A 21,204-nucleotide genomic window follows, 5' to 3' on the forward strand; every position below is an offset into this window, starting at 1 on the left:
CCTCGCCGATACCCCAGGAGCAACAGTGTCCCTAATTTGCTGGGAAGTGGCGGTGCGGTCCCCTACGGCACTGCGTAGGATCCTACGGTCTTGGCGTGCATCCGTGCATCGCTGCGGTCCTGTCCCAGGTCGATGGGCACGTGCACCTTCCGCCGACCACTGGCGACCTCACGTCCCACGTGTTGAGCAATTCGGCGGTACGTCCACCCGGCCTCCCGCATGCCCACTATACGCCCTCGCTCAAAGCCCGTCAACTGCACATACGGTTCACGTCCACGCTGTCGCGGCATGCTACCAGTGTTAAAGACTGCGATGGAGCTCCGTATGCCACGGCAAACTGGCTGACACTGACGGCGGTGGTGCACAAATGCTGCGCAGCTAGCGCCATTCGACGGCCAACACCGCGGTTCCTAACGTGTCCGCTGTGCCGTGCGTGTGATCATTGCTTGTACAGCCCTCTCGCAGTGTCCGGAGCAAGTATGGTGGGTCTGACACACCGGTGTCAATGTGTTCTTTTTTCCATTTCCAGGAGTGTATTAAAATATTACTGGGAACTGAAGTGGATTTTTATTCTATAGATAATTATTTACATATATTGTAATAGTGTATTAATTGGATTTACCACTTTATGAATTAAATTATGTGTTGTGGCTCAAATAGAAGAGAGTGTATTATCAGGCAGTTAATTGAAACACTACAGCATTGATGTTTCCTTTACCTGTAAAGCAGTACACAGGCAGTCTGAGTTGTTAATTATTACACATCCTGAGAGGCATTTCTCCATACATGGTTCAGATCTTTCCACCAACATTTATTTTAAATTCACTTCTGCAGCATTCAAAAAATAAGCAAGCACTAAATATGTCAGACATAAATCCAAGGCACATGTCCATGTAACGATTTCCCCTACATGGAATACAACCTTGTGCTCCATCTTTAAGAAACATGATACTAATAGCAAGATAAACTTGGCGCTTTCTTTCTTCTCATCCAGTTTAGTTTCTAAGCTCATGTCAACTGCAGCGTAATGACAACAGCAGCTGTGAATTACAGGAAAGTTTGTGGGAAGGTACAATATTCCAGCAATAGATTCAGGTGCACAGTATAGTTGCAGTCATATGACATAGTAGTATATGAATGAAATCAGACACACTTTTCAGCCTATTTTTGGAGCCATTTCCTGTCTCCTGCCTCAATGTAAAAATTTGTATTCATTTTTAAATTTTTTTATGTCTCACAGGTTAGATGTTATTAATTTTTTGAATTGAAGACACAATTTTATGAGGATATTTTTCTTTACAGGTATCCCAAGATATGAAGTTGGAGGAGATGGACTGTTCATTAGTAATGTTACACTGGATGACCGTGGCTATTATCAGTGTCAAGCTTTCCAACTCTCACCACATATCTCAAACATGCAGCAAAAGACAATTTTTGTCAAAGTTCTTCGTAAGTATATATTCTTATGTATGTATGTGTGTATGTGATGGTCCACATGACCATCTTTTTCTTTCTTTCATTTTTTTTTTAACTCTACAATTTTCTTCCAAGTTGAATTGCTACACAAACAAAAAAATGAAAATAATGTTTTATCTTTAAATGTGGCTTATAAATAAGAGTAAAATTATAAAACTTTCTGTAATATAGACATTAAATTGTTTGTACTGAAATTTTAATCTATACAAGTAAATAGTACTCTCCAAAAGTATGTTGCTAGTGTTAAATGGCAAAGCCCTAAAGAGAATGATAAGCTCAGCATTTTCACTTAATTTTTATGCTAATATTCCAACTATAACAGAACCTCTATTTGGTAAATAAGCAGTCTTATCCAAATGGTTGTCTGTGAGCTACAGTGCCAAAGAGTGGCACAATTCTCACCAGAAAGCACTAAGTTCAATCACTTCTGCAATTTTTCCACATGAATATATTATGTCCACAAACTATTTGCTCATGAGCACTTTTTTGCCAATATTAGCTAAGTTGTTTATATTTGTCTTTATCATCTCCTCAATCTCCTCCACATCACCAAAAAATGTTCCATGTTTCAGTGCTATGGATAGAAGATGACTCTGTCTTTCCACCTCTTGATTTCAGATGTCACTTCTGTGTACCTGTGGAAACAGCAGCTGTGATTTCTGTTCTAATTATGTGCTGTTTATTGTCTATGCCTTTGACAAATCTGAGAATTCAATATTTTACTGTAATTACACTCCTCTTCTCAAACTTCATATTTGTACATTGTTTCTGTGAAACTCTCTAACGTTTTCTTTATTTCTGATTACTACTTTACTTCTGTATGCATCATTCTGATTAAAACAGTGCTATTTGTATTTTCTCAAATTTGGTCCATGTGCTGCACAACAGTTGCTCAACTAATAAAGTAACAAAGTTACAGCTGTTCTCATTTCTAGCACTGACTCAACCATCATCATACATAAGTATCCATCTTGCCTACATGATCACCTAAAACAAAAGATACATTACTGTTTTAGCACGGCACCCATTAATAAACTTATATTATTGAATACACTGCAGCTTCACATTCCATCAAGACTGAGCATAGGCTGTCTTGCAAGTTAGAAAACATTATTACGGTTCTTTGAGTCATGCATTCATTGTGTTATGTAGATGCCTTCAAGAATGCAGCACAAGTCAAACTACTATCAAACTTCTGTAAACTAATTTGTGCTTATTCCGATTAAATAATAATGAGATAGAAAAAGCTGATTTTTCACTTGTAACAAATACCAGCTCTTTATCTTCTACAGCCAGTTTAACATCTACATGGTCAAACAGATATTTAGCATTGAACAACAGTTATCTACATTTCTAATAATAAAGGCATCCTTACAATGGATTTTACAACTTGTCATACTTATATTTATCTTCAATCTCTGAACCTATATAATTAGATAATTTGAAGAGTGAGTGACCAATCAGGTAAGATTTTAAATTTCTTTTGAATTTTAGGGACTCCCAATTTCTCACTCCATGTCTGATGGATGTGTGTGAATATACTTGCACACCAACACAGAACCCTGCTTTGAATCATAATACCTGTCTCACCACTCTATCTTTGACTCCCCAATGATGCAATGCCGTAAAATTTTATTTGTGCATTCTTCTACCACAGTGTTCTTACCCTCACAAGTACTAAGATATATTTCATTCATGTAAAAGTCACTGCAAGAGTACTCACATTCACACACTTTTTAATATTCATAATCTGTCTAAATATCACAATGTTTCTAATAAAAGTGAGGAAGTTGATGGAAGCTCTGTGTTACCTACTTTTGTTATTGCCCTTGTCATGTATATTGTACAATTCCCATTCAACACAAGACCTTCTTGTACTTATTTTATGCATTCTACTTTGAATTTATCAATCAGCTAAATATGTGGGGGACAGTAAAAATTTTAGCCAGTAATTAAAGTATATTTGTTTGATATGTTGATTCACTGACTGTGAATGCTTTGACATCAGCTGTATCATGTATAAATCTACTATGCAATCGCCACATACAAAAATGTGTGCCAGACCAGGGTTCAATCCCTGTATGTTCCCTGGACAAACCAAAATGTCCATATGTCATCACATTGTTTACACTCTTATATTGCAGTCTACTAAATTCTACACCTAACATTTGTCATAGTACTTGGATTCCTGCAACGTGGAGAATGAGACACTGCCTCAGTGGGCATAAGATCATAACATTGTTGGTCTCAGTTCCTTGTTGTCTCATTCTCCTTGTGGCAGGAATCCAAGGAATGTTGGGAGCATCAGCTGTTTAATTTCGTGGATTACAATATAATGATTTAGATAGTGTCACATTTGGAAGTTTGGGTTGGTTTGGGGAGCGTGCACAGAAGTTTTTAAGGTGACCACCCCTGATTAGCAGGAAATCTGGGTGAGAGTCAACAAATTTTCATTTGTCACTATTGGGTAGTAGAACTATACCTAACACAGCTGATCTCAAAGATTTTGTAGTCAGTGAAGAAATTTCAAATTACAACTTGAATGAACAACAGTGTCTGTTCTTTCAGACATGCATATAAGTGCAATAATAAGTTGTTGTCATCTTATCATATTATGTCATTGATCTTCAGACTGAGATTGGCACCCAACAATGACCCCAGTACATTCAACTCTTCCCTACAATTTTCCCATTTTTCATTTTATCTTAAACCTGGTGAAAATGAACCACTATTTCTGGAAACTAGATTCAAAGTGTACTTCTCTATGTTGCTTTGTACTCTGTTTTGACAAAGTTTAATTAAATACAGTTAACATGTCTGTTTTAACAGTTTTAAACTTTTTACCATTTTTAAACCTTTACTTCTGATTTCCATTTGTCTTTTAAGACTTCATGAGGCATATCGCTAATAAGAGGAATAGTGTCTCTCAGTGGCAGATAAATTGTAATTGCATTCAGTGATTCAGAAAGAATTGTCAGACTTTAAAGGTAATTATTTTCATTAAATTACTACAATACTGCAATTTAAAAAATCCATAACTCTTCAAATTTTGTCAGCCATTACGTAATTTTGAATGTCGCCTATCCCATGCGGCATGAAATAATGTAAAGATATAAAATAAGATATTCTAGGAAATTAGCTGCATTAGTCAGATAGGAGGAGGATAAAACCCTACCGAGATTTATGACATTTTGTGTACGTAATTTCATACTTTACAGTTAGCTCATGAACAATCATATGTTTCAATACCTGTAATTTCTAATGTTATTTTTCCTTTTCATTAGATGAACCAAAAGAAAAGAATAAGAAAGATACAGCATACGGTTTCATCAATGGAACAAAAAATCTGACATGTGAGGTTGTAGCTGAACCTCCCCCTGTGTTCAGATGGATGAAAGATGATGTCACAATCAATGAAGATGAAAACATAACTATAATCAGTGATAATGACACAAGTGTACTGCAGGTAATGAACACTGTTTTACTTTTCTGGTGTTCATGTTCAGATGTGCTTCTATAAAAAAAATATTTTAACAATAATACTATCAGGACAATACACTTCATGCTGAAGACGAAAGTTAAGCAATGGAAATTCCAGGATGAAATAACAACAATATTATGAAAAGAATGGATTGCTACTCACCGTATAGAGGATACATGGAATCACAGACAGGCCCAACGAAAAGACTGCTATACATTTTAAGCTTATGTCCAAATGACCTACTTCCAAAACAGATAGCATACAAACACTTTCATACAAGCACAATTCACACACACATGACCACTGTCTCAGGTCACTGTGGCCAGACTGCAGGCTCAACTGCACAGCAGCGATCTGATGTGAGGATGGGGTTAAGGAGGAGGCATAGGATGGGGAGGGAGATAGCATGCAGGGATGTGGTGCATGCAGGGACATTGTGGGGACAGGGTATGGCTGTTAGGTGTAGTGAGATTTTGAGAAAGAGAGGGAGGGGGATAGAAAAAGAGAGGAGTAGAAAAAGATGCTAACTGCTGCATTGGTGGAACATAAGGCTGTGTAATGCCAGAGTGGGGGCAGGGAAGGGGACAGGTAGGTGGAGGACAGCAGCAACTAAACCATATTCTCCACAGGGTTTCAACTACCTCTCATCAAGCCCTGAGCTGAGGAATATCCTACCCACTATCCTTTGCAGTGGTGTTTCACTACCCAGCAAACCTATGGAATAAGCCTGTCCATCCCTACTCCATCCCTGCTCCCAATACCTAGTCCCATGTCCCATATTTTGCAATAGACCTGGTTGTTAGACCTGTTCCATGCATCCTCCCACCACCAACAACTCCAGTCCAGTCACAGACATCTCAAATACCATCAGAGGCAGGGCTCCCTGTGAAAGCAGCCACGTGATGTACAAACTAAGCTGCCACCACCTTGCTGCTTTCTACAATGAACAAGCTGTCTGTTTGCATGAATAGCCACTGACAAACAGCAGCCATGATACAAGTGGAGCATCCAGTTGCTGAACAAGGTGCCCAACACAATTTGCTTCACTTAAATGACAGCTTTATAACCTGCCCTATCTGAATCCTTCCTACCAATACCAGCTTTGCAGATGGAAACTCTCCCTTTAAATGTATACTATGTTCCCATAACCTCCTAGCCTCAACAATTGCTAGCCCTTGTCCTCCAACTACCTATCCTCTTCCCTACTCTCACTCCAGCATAACACAATCTTCTATACCACCAACAGACCCACCACTCTTTTCTTTCCTTTCACCACTTCTCTCCTTTTCTTCTCACTGCCCTCTCCTCCACCAAATCCTCCTGACTGCATCTAGCAGCCCTGTCCTGTCCCCATCACACCCCTGCATGCTCACACAAGCCTCAGTACACCATGTCTCAGCTCTACCCTGCTATCCCTCCTAGTCTATGTTTCCTCCATATTCTCACCAGCCACACCAGATGGCTGCTCCCATCAGGCTCAGTTTAAGTCCGTAGTCTGGCCAAACAGTCAGAGACAGTGTTCTTGTTTGTATGATTTGTTCTTGGTGAATATGCATGTGTTCTCTATTGTGGATGAAGTTTTTTGACTGACAGCTTAAATGTACATCAGTTTTTTCATTGTCCCTGTCTGTGACTCAGTGTCTCCTCTATATTATGACTAGCAATCTATCCTTTCATAATACTGAAGGTCAAAGTTACTACTTGATATCAAAGAAATATTTAAATTATCTTTAGAAACATTTTAAAAATTTAAATGTAACTTTTATTATTAACCAAAATTGCACAATTATTATCAGATGACGCTATGGACAACTTCAGATTCTCACAACCAATAATGGCCGATGATCTTTCTCAGCTCTTTCTTTTATTTCCCGCATTCTTCGTTCATCTTTTCACAGTTATTAGTTTCTACAAATCCTGAAAAAAGAAGTAACCTGTACCTCAGTGTACTTTCTTTCCCTAATACTGTTCATGAAGTCACATAGATTCCATTTAAGAATAAAAAAGCTATTACAAAAAAGTAGATGAAACAGCACAATTACCTACTTTGTAAATCAGTGTGGTGTAAGAAATGTTGTCTGGGGACAACATTGTCCAATTTGCTTGGGCAAGAGAAGTTCAGGTGCCCCAGATCAGTGGAGGAATAAGTGGAAAGACAAAGACAAACCTCACTACTAAGACAGCTCTCAGACTGCAGTGGTATGTAAACAGAGTCAGGACACATGTGAAGGAACTGAAACTGCTAGTGCAGAGCAGACCTCTGTGCTGGGTTGTTTCAGGAACATGTTTTAAACTTAGTGACACCCTGCACCAAAGACTACACCATAGACAATAAAGATGACCTTGCTGGCAATAGGATCATTACAAGGATGACAGTTATTGTAAATAACATGCACTAGTCATCCGCCACGACCTGGACTGCCGACCTTCATAAGACATGCTGATGCTTCTTATGGTGGTAAGTACAGAGGGCATACTACAATCCTTTGTAAATTCCAACAGCAACAGCTTGCACATCTGACTGTCTGACAGTAGCAAACAAAAGATGCACAGTAAAAACTGAAGTCCTTGCAAAGCTAAAGCATCATTTTTGATAATTTTTGTATTTATTATTGCATACTATCAAAATATGCAGCTTAATTGATGCACCATGTTCCAGAACACATCATTTTTGCTAGAATCTGTTGTATAGAAAAGTCAGGAAATATGATGTTGGCAGATAATGCTGTTACCAGCTGATGTCACATCCACTATCTGCTTACAATGTCCTGAATCTGGGCTTTCCAGCTCTGGGTTGTCAGAAGTCAATCAACCTCAGACCACTAAGATTCTGTGCCTGACCACTGCCAACACTGGAAATCTGAAAATAGTGTACCTGTAATTGAAGAGCTGCCCCATGCCAAACCAGTAATCACTTTTGTAGTGTCAGCACTGCATGATGAAAGCACAGCTCACTCCCCCTTGACTGCCTCTTTCCTCATTGGCAGCTCATGCACAGGGAGCCAGAGGTTGGAGCTAGCTTCCTCCACTCAACACACCTTCCTGAGAATTTGTTTAGGAAAATGTGGATGAGCTACAGGTAGCAATTGTTTTTACAAGAAGTGCACACTAATTTTAAGGCCATATATATTCCTCAGTCTTCATAAAAAGATCTAGGTCCAGTATCAGTTATTAAACACTAACAAATTGCTAACTTTAGATGTATAAAATTTTTGCAAGGAAATGACAAAAATGCCACATGTCATAACTCTTTGTAAAAACTGCCAATTTTGCATAATGCTGGTAAAAACTGCTGATTTTGTGTTATTTGTTGAGTTATTGTTCATCGGTCACACTAGCAAATGATAGTACGGGAATAAAACTAAATACTTATGAAGTCCTGCAAAAGTTCAATACTTGGACCAGTTTCATTCTTGTTCTACTTACATAGTTTATCAAGGATGTTGGAATGTTCTTCTAAAATTTTGATGACTACTGATGGTACAATTATGCTCTTAAAAGACCCAAAAATTTTCATATCCCAATTGGTCACGTGAATAATCAAACAGGCTTAAGACTGGAGCACAGCAAATAACTTAAATTTCAGTCTTACAAAGTCTCATGTTATGCAATTTAAAATAAATAAAAAAGGCTTACAAGGTACAAGAGGCAAGATCAACAGACAAACATTAAATTAAACTCTGTGGGTTAAACTCCTAAGCATCCAGGCAGATTACAAATTTAGTTGCTACTAGTATCAGGATAAGTGAATCAAAAGTTCAATTCTGCCCACTTTGTACTTTTCTTACTGCTTTTGAGCTGCAGTTGAAGCTGTTAAAAGTGGAATAGTTTGTATGCAGGTAAACAATCAGTGTAACAACGTAAATAAAGGGTTACCAAAAAGTGTTAGTATAGTGTTGTCTTCTCAGACAAAGGACAAAAAAAAGATTTTACTTCATTAAAGTGTGCAATAAGAATATTGTGTAAAGTCATTAGGATTATTGCATGTCAAGTGACTTGGGTTCCCGTTTGATTACATTCAAGTTTATTAAAATTTGTGCAAAATGACCCTATTAAATGTCTCTAATGGAACTGCATGCATATTTGCGAAGTTTTATATCCATCTGAAACTTACTTTAGGTGTTAGAACCATTTCCACACATTCCACTATCTCCATAAAATCCATAAATTTGACAAGCCATTGTTCCTGATTTGAGTGATTTGTAAGCAATCTATTTTGTAGATTGATTCCATTTCCTTGGTATTCTGCTACTGAATTGTAATCTGCCACCTGTTTCTATTTGATCGTTGTCTTCCATATCCCTACAAAGCACTCCACCCAGGTATTTGTAAGATTTGGCCAATTGCAACAATGACTGGTTGATATTATAGTCATAGGCCCTTATTTTATTTGTGAAGAACACAGTTTTATATTTGTGACCATTTAAAGCATTTTTCCAGTCTTTGCACCACTTTGAAATTTTATCAAGATGCAACTGTATATTGTGCAGCTTTGTTCAGACAGTACTTCATTACTGATAATTGCAGCAACTGTGGAAAGGCTGACATTGCTATTAATGTTGTCTGCATGCCATTAACAAATAACACATACAGAAAGGATCCCAAGGCACTTCCTTGGGACACACCTGAAATTACTTCTATGTCTGTCGATGGCTCTCCAACAACGTTATAATATCTTCTCAATATGGTTTTCAAGAAAATAGGTCAGCCATGAATGCACTGTATGAACTCTTAGAGAAGTGCTCAAGTCTAATTGATCATAAACAGCCTGTTGTTGTGTTCCTTGACCAATCCAAAGCATTTGACATGGTCAAACATAAACTGCTCCTCACAATACTTGATAAATTTGGAATCAGAAGTACTGCCTACAATTTCTTCAGTAGCTATGTTAGTGAAAGAAAACACTACATAGAAAACAGAAATCCCAAGGATTCTACCTATTGCAGGTCAGATACCCTAAATAACTTGTGGTGTCCCACAGGGGTCTATTCTTGGCCCAGTCCTTTACACATTGTTCATCAACAACCTCCCAGAAAACGTCCCTAATGCTTATTCTTTTCTGTATGCTGATGATACAATTATTGTAATTTCCAGCAGAGAAGATAGGCTTCAAGAAACAGTCAATGAAACTACCTGTCACATAAAATTTTGGTTTGCGGCAAACAGTCTGCTAATAAACATTCAGAAAACTGTAATCATGAACTTTCACACAAGGTAGAATGTTACCCCCCTGAATGGAGACATACATACTGGCAAAGATGAAACCGTCTGTGGGCAGGAACCAAATTTCTTGGACTAACCATCAGTAGTACACTAAACTGGAAACTGCACGTAGATAGTTGCATAGAAGCTCAGAAAAATGTGCTACCTTCTCACGTCAATAAATGATTCAGCTAACATGGACACTTTGCAGCTCATATAACCTGCTCTGTCAAGTGCAAGATGGCAACATGTGTAGACATAATAGAAAATTGCTCAGTAAATAGCAAGTACTTAGTGTCCTTAAATTGCATATTATGCAATAAAATCATACTAATTAGTATTAGAATATGCTTGGTGAGGCATCAGTGGTATCATACACATTGTTTCTCGAAAGTGGATCATGAAAACATATCGTGTGCATGTGGAAAAATGTGCAATGGCTGTGTGAATGCAATTGAAATGTGCTGTTCTAACTGTGAACTAAAAGTGCTAGCAGCATTGCAGTAAGACCTGAAAGATGCAAACGAACACATTAAGCTGCTGGAAAATACAGTGAAATATCTATCTACACCATCACAAAAAGAACTTGGAAATTCTCAAACCTACAACAAACCAAAGGAATGTGCAAAACCCAAACTTAATTCAGACAGATTCCAGTTACCCTTAAGAAACCATTTTCAGTATCTACCCTTAGACAGTTAACTTGAAATGAAAGAGGCTGGCAGTTGCAGATAAATCATTTTCATCTGCAGTGGCAGCAAATAAACACACAATGTGTTCATTACATCAAAATACAGCTTCAGAAACCAACTGAAGGAAATGAATGTAAACAAGCAGTGCAACAACGTAAATATAGGGTTGCCAAAAAGTGTAAGTATAGTGTTGCTTCCTGACAGCCATGGCAGAGGAATAGGAGAAATTCTTTGTTACCAACAAGACCTCAATGTGACAAGGGTGGTGAACCTGGAGCAGGATTACAGGAAATACTGAAGGACCATAAAAACAGTAACTGTGTGTCACAAAATCAGTGTACTGTGATAGTAGGTGGTGCAAATGAAATGAACTGAGAGTAGCAACAAGAGTTTTAACCCTGGAGTGGTCATGCAGCATCTTACAAACACCAGCTGCACTTCGTTCACTTACTGTTGTTCAACCAATACACTGGCAGACATGTGGTACCATTTACCTTTCAGTTAACTAAATACAGAAGTATTCAGGTCATCAAATCGCATTAGTCGCCATGCAGTGTTGAAGGGAAGAGATTGTTTCCGGAGCTGCATTGCTGGAGTCCACCAGACATCATGCGACCTTTGCTGTTACTGAAGGTATATACAAAATTTTTTATTTAATGTAGTAGTTTTTAATACTTGTTAGTAACAGCTGTTTACCTTCAGATCCAAAATGAGTTCACAGAAGATCTACAATTTGGAAAATGAACATGATAGGGAAATTGTACTCCAATTGTTGTTTGAGGAAATGATGAATCGAATTATGAGTTTGATATTTACAGAGATGTGGAAACAAGAGAAGAAGATTCGAACACTGAGCAAGATGCGGACTCCAGTGAGAGTGACAGTGATGATCATTTTGGTGAATGTTTTCTAGGAAGAAGCAAATTCACAAAATGGTCAAAAGTGTGTCCCCCAAAAATGTTCTTACTCGACGAGAAAACATTGTTACTCATTTACCAGGAGTGAAAGGAAACGCTAAGAATGCCAGAACACCACTGGAATGTTGGGAATTATTTTTCAATGATGAATTGCTTTCTAGTATTGTTGATCACACAAATAAAAAGATTTCTGAAGTACAGAAAAATTATTCCTTCTCTGCTCAGCTGACAAACATATCTGAAGTAAATGTGCTGCAAGAAAAGATAACCATACTAACACCCAAGATATATGAGCAGCCAATAAAATGGGAATTGAGTTATGTCATCTGATAATAACTGAAAAACGATTTAGGTTCCTGTTGTATTGCTTGAGGTTTGATAACAAGGGTACCAGAGAGGAAAGGAAGAAAGTAGATAATTTAGTCCCCATACATGAGGTGTTTTCTTCCTTTGTGGAAAATTTTAAAAATGCTTATTCTGTTGTAGAGTACTGTACTATTGATCAAAAACTGGAAGCTTTCAGGGGCAAGTGTTTCTTCAAATAGTAAATCCCTAGCAAACCAAATAAGTATGGGCTGAAAATACATGCTCTGATGGATGCAGGAGGGATTCCATTGGTCTTGGAGCTTTGATCAATTTTAGTGATTTCAGCTATTTCTTGACTTAACTGATATTAATATCTCCAACACTCATCTTTGGAATGGTGTGAGAATTAAATTGGGGCAGTACTACTAAATATCTGAGAACAGAGTTTAATGTTTCGGTCTTTTCTTTGTTACCCACACCTTCAGTACCCTGTCTCATCCATGAGTGTCTGGACACTAACTTTGTACCACTGACTGCCTTTACATATGACCAGAATTTCTTTGGGTATTGTGAGAGATCTTTTGATAACAACCTGCTATAGCAGTCATTGAAGGCTTCATGCATTGCTTTTTTGCCAGTCAAATGTGCTACATTCAGCATCTCCCTAGCTGTAGTCCTTTTTTTACTGATTATGTAGTAATCAGTCTTTCTTTAGAAGTTGTTTACAGTGACTGTATCTGTGGAGGGTCCCTATTATCGTCAACTGTTCCACTAGGTCCATATCTACCAAGTATGTGATCCAGTATTCTTCTCAACCTAAGCCACAGATCTTCTACCTGTTTCTCTCCAGATATAAATGTTTTGAGTTCCATACTGAGGTACAACACTACTGCTTCTTTACATATTTGCAGTTTACTTAACAGTTAAATCTTTCTACATGTTTTGGTTGTCCTTTGTACTTTAGCAATCATTGTTGCTGCAACGGCCTCATGGTCACTGATACACTTCTATGTGGACATGATTATCAGCAGTTGCTCTTCGTCAGAGACAACTGGAACAGGAAAAGGGGCAAGTGACTCTGTTTTACTATACTGTGGAGTACAGATGCAGAAGTAATTCTATTTGTTGCTATTAGAGCCTATATGTATCCATCATGACTGGGCTTCCAAACAATTTCTTCTATATAGTTTTCAGAGAAGGTATTTAGTAATATTTTGCAGTATGTCTTGTCATGCCCACTAGTCACAAAGCTGTAATTTTCCCAATTGATTGTTGGTTGATGAAAGTGTCTTCCAATTGTGACAGCATTATTGGTGAACTTATGTACTAGTGAAGCTAAAGCTTTCAGTTACATCTGGAGGTCAGTTTGTTGGTCAATAGAAGGCTCCAGTTATATGTTATGCCCAACCAGCCTTGCCCAAGTGGTCTTCCATGCTGTTAATTTCTATTTCTGTGGAATTGAGTTTCCAGTCTGCTGCAACAGGTTTCATGTGGAACCATTTTATCCATGGAGCAAGCTTGACTGATAGATTCTATGTCATCCAAATGAAGCAGAAGTGATTCATCTGCATCGAACAAGAATTATAGTCCTTATCTCTGGAACATAAACTTAATAATATCAAATATGTCAATGCAAAAGTTAAAGTTTGTGAACTGACAAAGAAGTTTGCTCTACCAGAATCAACAGTCAGAACAATTACAAAATGTACAAATAAAAATCCTGAATCTGTGAAAAATGTTCATTAAAGTATTACTCATAAATATTACACTATTTTTGCTCAGATGAAAACAATGATAAAATTATGGTAGGATAAAAAAGTAAGAGTGAAAAACTGTCCTGCTGATCAGGACACAGTTCTCTCTGAAGCTAAGCTGATTTGTGAGAGACTGAAAGATGAAGCTGGAGAGGTGGCCAAAGATGAAATGTTTAAAGTTAATAATGCTTGGTTTATCCAATTCAAAAGTTGTTGTAAATGGCATCACAGAAATCAGAGAGGTGGCAAGCATTAATAAAAAGACTGTGTCGCTCTGTCCAGAGAAACTCTGGAGGAGGTGCCCATACCAACTAAACTATATTGAACATGAGTGAAACTGATCTGTTCTAGAAGAATATGCCTAAAAGAACTTTTATCACTCATAAAGAGAAAACCTTCACAAGTTTTAAAGCCAGCAAAGTCAACTGACAGTGATGACTGACACAACTACAGCTGGTGATCATAAATTAAAATCTCTCTTAGTTTATTGTTCAGAAAATCTAATGGTTTTAAGAAATGCATGTAAGTCCATGATTTGGAAGTTGAATGACAGAGCTTGGATGACAGCTTCCCTTTCTGAGGACTTGTTTGGTCATCACTTCATATCTGAAGTCAAACAGTACTGCCGACTAAAACAAATCCCATATGAAGTGATACTATTAATCAGCAACACACCAGGTCATCCTGCTGTAACTCTAATGTGACCCACATGTGGAAGTTGTATATTTGCCACCAAATACAACCTGCTTCCTTCAGCTGATAGACCAGGGAGTCATTAAAATATTTAAAGCTTACTACAGAGATGATCATTTGCACATATACATGAAGCTATGAGACTTGACAACAAGCTCTCTGTTAAAGATTTCTGGAGGCAATTCAATGTTTTAGATGCCATGGGAATTACTGGACAATCTTGGAATGACATTTGACAACAATCTTTAAATGGCATCTGGAAAAACTGTGTCTATTTTTCTTTTCTCCGCCACTTAAACCCAGGGAAAATCAGCACCAGATCCTGATCAAACTGATAATGTGACTGAAGAAGTGATCAGTCTTGCCAGACAGTTAAATTTAGAGGTGGATGGTGATAATGATCAAGAACTACTGTGTTCACACAGTCAGGAGCTGACAGTTGACAAGCTTATTGAAATGTGTGAACAGGAGCAAAACATTGAACAACCTGATTTTTTAGGCCCATTTCAATCCAAATATCAAATGACAGTTGCCATGTCTCAGTGCAATTGGAAAAGGGTTACAAATTTTAGAAAAAATATACTCCAACCAAATATAAAACAGGGAATAAAAAAATTATTAGTATGCTGTGAGGAAATTTTGCCTGAGAAGAAAAAAATTTGATTTGTCAGACAAAATTGTTGGATTTTAAGAAGCCTTTTACATCACAGTAACTCTGTTTTAGATCGTTGTATTGCATAATACTGTACTGCAATATAATTTATTGTATTGTTGACCATTTCATTAAACATTTTACTTCTAAATTACATTGTTTTCTCTAGTCTCTGATCCTAAATAAACATAATTTTTATGTATTTACACAAAGTTGGACACCAACTTATGCGAATTCAGCTTATGTGGTTATTGAAAGGTACCAACTATCCCGTAAGTTTGGGGATATAACTGTATATGTAAATTATCCTCAAAACTCTCAAATCCATCAGTTTTGTTTTCTAAACAGACTTCTGTACCTATGTGAACTCCACTATTCATTTGGATTTATTTCATACTCTGGCATTTTGTTGCCAGTTCTTCTGAAGTTAACAGACTAGGGATTGTACAACGTGTTTTGACACAACTGTTTACATAGAAGGCACGTGGATGACATAAATGAAGATTAGAAAGCAATTCTCCTGCCACAATCTCTCTTAAAACTTGCTGAAAAATTTGTATGTAATAAATTTCCCCCCTATTTTAACAAGAAATAGATAGTAAGTAAAAGCTACTGGAAACATGATCATTTGTCAGTGCATTGTCCATGTATCAGAAAATTACTAAATTATGAACTTTCCTATAAATCATCCTCCAAAGCTGCCAAAAATACCAGCTGTATCTCACATATCTTAAAACTGACATTTCCCATTTTATAACTGTGTACATTACTGACAGTGTTATCTGCACAACATTCACACACTGTTTGTCTATACACAGTACAACAGAATTTATAACTAATGTTGGCACACAAACCAGGTAAAGAGGATTGTAAGGTTTGGCTTCACAAAATCATCTGTAGTTTGGAATCAAAATACTATATGTTTCATCACTGTGAAGGCTGTCCAGGAACATAAGCTCTGAAAATAATCTGGGTGATGCTTTTGAACTGAAAATAGTAATCCTGGAGATATCTCACCAATTAAGCAATTTATTCACACTGACTGGCATGAACCTGAAACTACATAACTGAAACTGGTAGGATTCATTGAAGAACTAGTAACATTTTTTTCTATCTTTCTAACCATCACTACATGATAAGAATGAAAGTAAGCTTTCCAAATAACTAAAGCAGATTTCAAGTTGGGTGAGTTGGTTGTACAGATAGTCATTGTTGAATACACAGGAAATAAAAATATATTTATTTGAATACATACTGGCTATTTATAGGTTTTTCTGTAAAAATAACTAATTGTTTCTGTTCAAGAATTCCTAAACTATATAAGAGTTACTAAGGAGGAAAGTCTTGAATTTACATTTGGGAACACTTCTGCTCTATGTAAGACATTTTATTTCGATGGGTAGACTGTCAAACAGTTTTACAGCTGCATGTTTCACTGTAACATTGCACCCATTTGTCATTTACTACATAGGTAATGAATCAGTGATTACCTAATGAATCAGCAATTGCATAATGAAGCAGTGATTGATGACAAGATACAGTTGCAGTGCACGTCTTTTTGGATCAACTGATCAAGTTACTTAAGTGCACCAACATGGAAGAAGGGTAATCAATATTTTGATGATGGTTCTGCTGCCCCATGCAAACATTTTAAGAACTGTCTTAATTTTTTTGTGAAGGGGGTTTTAATGTTGAAGCAGAATGGAATTTTCTCAAACTAGCCATACAAATCACCTTGTGATGGATTTGGAAGTACAGTTAAACATTTAGTTGCACAAGCTAGTCTGTACAGGCTGGTAAACATGCCAGATTTTAATAGTGAGTTATTTATTTGAGTATTAAAGAGAATATTTATGTGGTACTGAATTCCCTTTTGCCACAAAACAAATAATTAAAAAAGCAAACTTTCCTCAGGAAACACTCTTCAAAAATGGATTTACAGTTTGGGTGCAAGGGATCACTACCATCTCCAGTAATTGGCTTTGTTTTTCATTAACTGGGTGAAGTATACTATGTGACCGAGTTTACTGGCATGCTAAAGCAACAAACAAATACATTCAGCTTGGAGGGCCCTGCCCAAAATGCTTCAAATGTTCTCATTTGGGGAGAGATCTGGCAACCTCCCTGCCCAAGGCAGGGTGTGTCAGACATGAAGAAACTCTCAGCAGAAACAGGCAGTAGGAACTCTCACTATGTGTGGGTGGGCATTATCTTGCTAAAATGTAAGCCCAGCATGGCTTGCCGTGAAGGCAACAAAAGGGGGCATAGAATATCATTAGCATACTATTGTGCAGTAAAAGTGCTATGGATGACAACTAAATGGGTCCTGCTATTAAAAGAAATTGCACCCCAGAACATCACTCCTGTTTGTCACGCTGTATGATTGGCGACAGTCAGGTACGTATTCCACCATCTCCAGATCCATCTTCACTGGTCATCGAGACTCAGTTTGAAGCGGGACTCATAACTGAAGACAACTCTACTCCAGTCAATGAGATTCCAGGCTGAAGGTGTGTCTGGAGATGCCCCAGACACAGGCGGGAGACCAACCTCACTGTTGCCAGGCATATGGTACAAGGAGGAGTTATGGTCTGGGTGCCATTTCTTTTCACAGCAGGACTCCTTCAGCTGTCATATGCAGCATCCTTGCTGCACAGTGATAGATTGATGATACTGTACACCCTGTTTTGTCGCCCTTCATGGTAATCGTTCCTGGGCTTACAGTCCCATAACATAATGCCCACTCGAACACGGAAAAAGTTTCTACTACTTGTCTTTGGGCTTGCCAAACCATACCTTGGCCAGTAAGGTCACTGGATCTCTCCCCAATTGAGAATTTTTGGAGCATTATGGGCATGACCCTCCAACAATCTCAGGATTTTGATGATCTACTGCACCAATTGGTCAGAGTTTGGCTTTATACCCCTCAGGGGGACATCCAACAACTCTGTTCAACAGTGTCAAGCTGAATAACTTTTTGCATACGGGCCCGAGGTGAACCACTGGGTTATTTACTTGCTCCATTTGTGGAGTTCTTTCACTTGAATAAGTCATCCAATATTTCTGAAACTCTAATCACTTGTTTGTCTGTACATGTAACCATATCTACTGATTTCAGTTCCATTTGGATAATTACTTCATAGTGGATTCCTCTCCCCTGCTGCCCCTTCCCACTGCCCTACCCTTAGTGTATGATGATGTTACTGAACTCCAGCTTGGTTAGTGTGTTGCTTGTGTACATTAATTTACAAATGGAAACAAATTTTTTGCACAGTAACTGAAATAACAAAAAAATGAAAATAGGGAAACATTCCACGTGGGAAAAATTATATATAAAAACAAAGATGAGGTGACTTACCAAACGAAAGCACTGGCAGGTCGATAGACACACAAACAAACACCAATATACACACAAAATTCAAGCTTTCGCAACAAACTGTTGCCTCATCAGGAAAGAGGGAAGGAGAGGGAAAGACGAAAGGAAGTGGGTTTTAAGGGAGAGGGTAAGGAGTCATTCCAATCCCGGGAGCGGAAAGACTTACCTTAGGGGGAAAAAAGGACAGGTATACACTCGCACACACACACATCCATCCTCACATACAGACACAAGCTTGTGTCTGTATGTGTGGATGGATGTGTGTGTGTGTGCGAGTGTATACCTGTCCTTTTTTCCCCCTAAGGTAAGTCTTTCCGCTCCCGGGATTGGAATGACTCCTTACCCTCTCCCTTAAAACCCACTTCCTTTTGTCTTTCCCTCTCCTTCCCTCTTTCCTGATGAGGCAACAGTTTGTTGCGAAAGCTTGAATTTTGTGTGTGTGTTTGTGTTTGTTTGTGTGTCTATCGACCTGCCAGCACTTTCGTTCGGTAAGTCACCTCATCTTTGATTTTTTATATATATATATATATATATATATATATATTTTTTTTTTTTTTTTTTTTTTTTTTTTTTTTTTTTTTTTAGTGCTTCAAAAAGTTAGTAAGTTTTCATTCTTTATAGTCTGCCCGTTGACAACTCAATATTTCTACTATTTGGTGAGTTCTCTCCTTTCTAAAGTATTTACACTTCACCAGAATTTTCCTTACCAAAGCCAGCAATTTCAAAATGCAGAGTGTACCACAATTAATGGTGTAAACAAATACAGTTGAAAGTGAATGATACTAGAAGCAGAAAGGTCTCAGTAAACATAGGGTCGAAAATGCATACCTTAAGAGCTATGAGCAATTTTTCATCTTCGATAATGTGAAACAAATCTCTTCTACTGCAAATTCCTTGCTTTCCATATTTTAGGAAGTGGTAGTATGGACCAAAATAAGAAAAAAATGTCAAGCAAACATGAGCACTAAAACACACATTTTAAAAGTTACGAGCACTTGATCATTAGAAGAGATGTATTTCAAAGTAGCAAAGATGAACAAGTGCTCATAGCTCTTAAGGAATGCATTTTAGAGCACATGTTTACTGGACTTTTTTTTCTTGTTTTGGTCCTACCAATTCCCAAAATATGGAAAGCAAAGAACTTGCAGTAGAAGAGACTTGTTTCACAGCATCGAAGATGAATAATTGCTCGTAGCTCTTAAGGTATGCAGTTTTGACCCTATGTTTACTGAGACTTTTTTGCTTCTAGTATTGTGTACTTTCAACTGTATACAGCTACGCCATTGATTATGATACACCCTATATATTATGTCATATATCGGCAAAATCTGGTACATCTGGTACACCTTATACTGATAGGCTTAAATTACTCTTTTCAGTTGTGTGAACAGTAAATTTTAAGATACCTGGCAGCAAATATAAGCAATATTTGATTTATATAACAATTTAGTAACTTTAGAATCTGAAAACATATCAAATATATTTCTAGGGAAGTTTGTAATTCACTAATTTCTAATATGAAGACAATTCACTTACAAATTATCATGGTTCTATGGTATTTCATTTGCTGTGTAATCCTTGTTAAAATATGGGTAACATAAGTTGCAACAGAATTTTTAGACAAGTCTGAAGGGTGATTGTGTCATGGATATTTGTTTTCTGACCTACATTTGCGTTATTCCTGGGTTGTGGACAAAAAATTGTGTCATGGTAGCAAGTTTCAGAATCCTACCTCTCTTAGGTAAGGAACAATGGTTTGCTAAACCTTAAGATTTTATTGTGTGCTTCCAGTTCCACAGAAAGTGACCCTTTTGAAAATGGCTTTTTACACTAAGTTACAGATGTTTAGGTAAAACTTGGTAGAAGCTTGTGTAGGTCCCTTAGATACATTCTGTACAAATTTAATAAGTACATAAGGTAGTCAAACTGGGAATATCTTTCAGTGTTGATCACTTGACATGGAATGTCTTATTACCCAACATCTTGCATCTTTTAGAGATTCTTAGGTATAGGGACCACTACATTTATTCCTTAATGATATTTGTGGTTAATTATAAAAGCAAATTTATAATGAAATGTGAAAGTCACAATCAAAGCATTGGAAGTAAAGTGACTGTTGTCCTCATCTAGGGTTTAGGATGAAATTTTATATTCAGCTGAAAATAATCTAGAACAAATTGCTAGCAGACATCAAGCAGGAAATTGGAAATTCCCAGATGTTAAAAAATAAAGGAGTACCTTTTCAACCACTCCATTTATCAATTATCAGAATATTTGGACTTCAGGATGTAAATTACAGTTATCACTTACATTCATATTAACACTTTCAACGCTGCCCTCTTTACACCCGGCACTTGGCTGTGAACTGGCATATTTAATGAATGTTTGAAATTAGATGGCAAAGAACAGGAAAATGATAGGAATATGGTTCTTGCATCATTTAAAAGGAAAAAGTAAGAGCTTTACATGATAGTGAGTTTACTGTACAATATAAAATACAAATGGGTGTAATAATTAAAAAAAGAAAACACAAAAATACCGTGGATAAAAAAGTTTTACATGATCTCTCTCCTGAGTAACGCCATTATCACTGTATCTAAATTTAAAACAAAATATCACTTCACTGTCTAACTGCCGGTACCTGTAAACTAGAGT

General features: G+C 37.3%; 1 protein-coding gene across 1 annotated transcript in view; it reads left to right on the plus strand.

Annotated features, from left to right (window-relative positions):
* Nucleotides 1-21,204, plus strand: part of LOC126416940 (limbic system-associated membrane protein-like) — a 68,511-nt gene that overhangs the window by 34,714 nt on the left and 12,593 nt on the right. Inside the window, exons 5-6 of the mRNA XM_050084821.1 lie at nucleotides 1,303-1,449; nucleotides 4,761-4,942. Of these exons, the coding sequence (XP_049940778.1) occupies nucleotides 1,303-1,449; nucleotides 4,761-4,942 (329 nt within the window). The remainder of the gene's footprint in view (nucleotides 1-1,302; nucleotides 1,450-4,760; nucleotides 4,943-21,204) is intronic.

Source organism: Schistocerca serialis, chromosome 8 (assembly GCF_023864345.2).
Source record: "Schistocerca serialis cubense isolate TAMUIC-IGC-003099 chromosome 8, iqSchSeri2.2, whole genome shotgun sequence".
Lineage (NCBI taxonomy): Eukaryota > Metazoa > Arthropoda > Insecta > Orthoptera > Acrididae > Schistocerca > Schistocerca serialis.